General features: G+C 29.0%; 1 protein-coding gene across 8 annotated transcripts in view; it reads left to right on the top strand.

Annotated features, from left to right (window-relative positions):
- Nucleotides 1-2,500, top strand: part of LOC122248685 (glycine receptor subunit alpha-2-like) — a 167,973-nt gene that overhangs the window by 151,066 nt on the left and 14,407 nt on the right. For all 8 annotated transcript variants that reach the window (XM_086532065.1, XM_086532060.1, XM_086532062.1 and 5 more), the window contains one exon: nucleotides 2,461-2,500. This exon is cut by the window's right edge and continues 43 nt beyond it. In XM_086532065.1, the coding sequence (XP_086388191.1) occupies nucleotides 2,461-2,500 (40 nt within the window). The remainder of the gene's footprint in view (nucleotides 1-2,460) is intronic.

Genomic DNA, 2,500 nt, shown 5'->3' with positions numbered 1-2,500 from the left:
GAATCCTAATCCTAATCCTTAGAATCGCAGTCCTAATCCTTAGAATCGCAAATCTAAACCTTAGAATCCTAATCCTAATCTTTGGAATCATAAAGCTTGGAATCTTAATCGTAAACCTTAGAATCCTAATCCTAATCTTTGGAATCATAAAGCTTGGAATCTTAATCGTAAACCTTAGAATCCTAATCCTAATCTTTGGAATCATAAAGCTTGGAATCTTAATCGTAAACCTTAGAATCCTAATCCTAATCCTTAGAATCGCAAATCTAAACCTTAGAATCCTAATCCTAATCCTTAGAATCGCAAATCTAAACCTTAGAATCCTAATCCTAATCCTTAGAATCGCAAATCTAAACCTTAGAATCCTAATCCTAATCCTTAGAATCGCAAATCTAAACCTTAGAATCCTAATCCTAATCTTTGGAATCATAAAGCTTGGAATCTTAATCGTAAACCTTAGAATCCTAATCCTAATCTTTGAATCATAAAGCTTGGAATCTTAATCGTAAACCTTAGAATCCTAATCCTAATCTTTGAATCATAAAGCTTGGAATCTTAATCGTAAACCTTAGAATCCTAATCCTAATCTTTGAATCATAAAGCTTGGAATCTTAATCGTAAACCTTAGAATCCTAATCCTAATCTTTGAATCATAAAGCTTGGAATCTTAATCGTAAACCTTAGAATCCTAATCCTAATCTTTGAATCATAAAGCTTGGAATCTTAATCGTAAACCTTAGAATCCTAATCCTAATCTTTGAATCATAAAGCTTGGAATCTTAATCGTAAACCTTAGAATCCTAATCCTAATCTTTGAATCATAAAGCTTGGAATCTTAATCGTAAACCTTAGAATCCTAATCCTAATCTTTGAATCATAAAGCTTGGAATCTTAATCGTAAACCTTGGAATCCGAATCCTAATCTTACGGAATCGCAATCCTAAACCTAAGAATCCTAATCCTAATCCTTAGAATCGCAGTCCTAATCCTTAGAATCGCAAATCTAAACCTTAGAATCCTAATCCTAATCTTTGGAATCATAAAGCTTGGAATCTTAATCGTAAACCTTAGAATCCTAATCCTAATCTTTGGAATCATAAAGCTTGGAATCCGAATCCTAATCCTTGGAATCCGAATCCTAATCTTACGGAATCGCAATCCTAAACCTAAGAATCCTAATCCTAATCCTTAGAATCGCAGTCCTAATCCTTAGAATCGCAAATCTAAACCTTAGAATCCTAATCCTAATCTTTGGAATCATAAAGCTTGGAATCTTAATCGTAAACCTTAGAATCCTAATCCTAATCTTTGAATCATAAAGCTTGGAATCGCAATCGTAAACCTTAGAATCCTAATCCTAATCTTTGAATCATAAAGCTTGGAATCGCAATCGTAAACCTTAGAATCCTAATCCTAATCTTTGAATCATAAAGCTTGGAATCGCAAATCTAAACCTTAGAATCCTAATCCTAATCTTTGGAATCATAAAGCTTGGAATCTTAATCGTAAACCTTAGAATCGATATCCAGATCCTTAGACTTATAATCCTCTTCCACATAATCTTTAAAAACCTCGAAGATGCTAATCATTATCTCAAAAAATACATGCGATTTAACAATAGTAATAAAATATAATTAATCATCTCTTTATAATCATTTTTTTTATAATTCATAATCATGAAATTTATAACCCCAAAAACTTCTTACAAAATTTTACACGTTGAACGACAAGAAAAGACTTTAAAAAGATAATAATGATAATGAAATTAAAACTTTTTGCGTAATATTTTGGACAGCAAACTACAAGTTGAAATAAGATTAAAAATCCTTTGATCAGCTTATTTGAGGCTTGGGGAACTTTTGAACAAAATAGTTGGTGTTCAGATAATTTTTTTTTTTTTTTACTCATGGTTGTTTTCTTTATCTTCCTTTATTATTATTATTATTATTATTATTATTATTATTATTATTATTATTATTATTATTACTATTATTATTATTATTATTATTATTATTATTATTATTATTATTATTATTATTATTATTATTGTCATTATTATCTTTATATTTTTTTTATTATGATTATTATTATTATTATTATCATTGTTATTGTCACTGTTATTGTTATTTTCGTTATTCTTAATATCACTACTAATCATATTATTATCATTAATATTAGTATTAGCATTATCATCATTACCATTGTTATCATATTTATCATTATCATTATCATCATTATTGTTATCATTGCTATCATCATCATCACTATTATATTTATCATCAGTAATATCATCATCACTATTATAATCATCATCATCAAAATCATCATCACTACCATCATTCTCATCATCAATATCAATATCATCATTAAAATCCCATTAATATCATACAATCAGAACTCACAAACACACCTCAAAATCATGCACATCCTTAAATCAAACCTAATTTTCCTCCCATGCAGACTGACGCTCCTTCTATCCTGTGCCATGAACTTCCAGTCA

This window comes from Penaeus japonicus, unplaced genomic scaffold (genome assembly GCF_977035675.1).
Source record: "Penaeus japonicus unplaced genomic scaffold, GWHDUDI00000001_assembly GWHDUDI00000037, whole genome shotgun sequence".
Classification (NCBI taxonomy): Eukaryota; Metazoa; Arthropoda; class Malacostraca; order Decapoda; family Penaeidae; genus Penaeus; species Penaeus japonicus.
The sequence above is the reverse complement of the archived record's forward strand: the minus strand, read 5'-3'. Positions and strand labels throughout refer to the sequence as shown.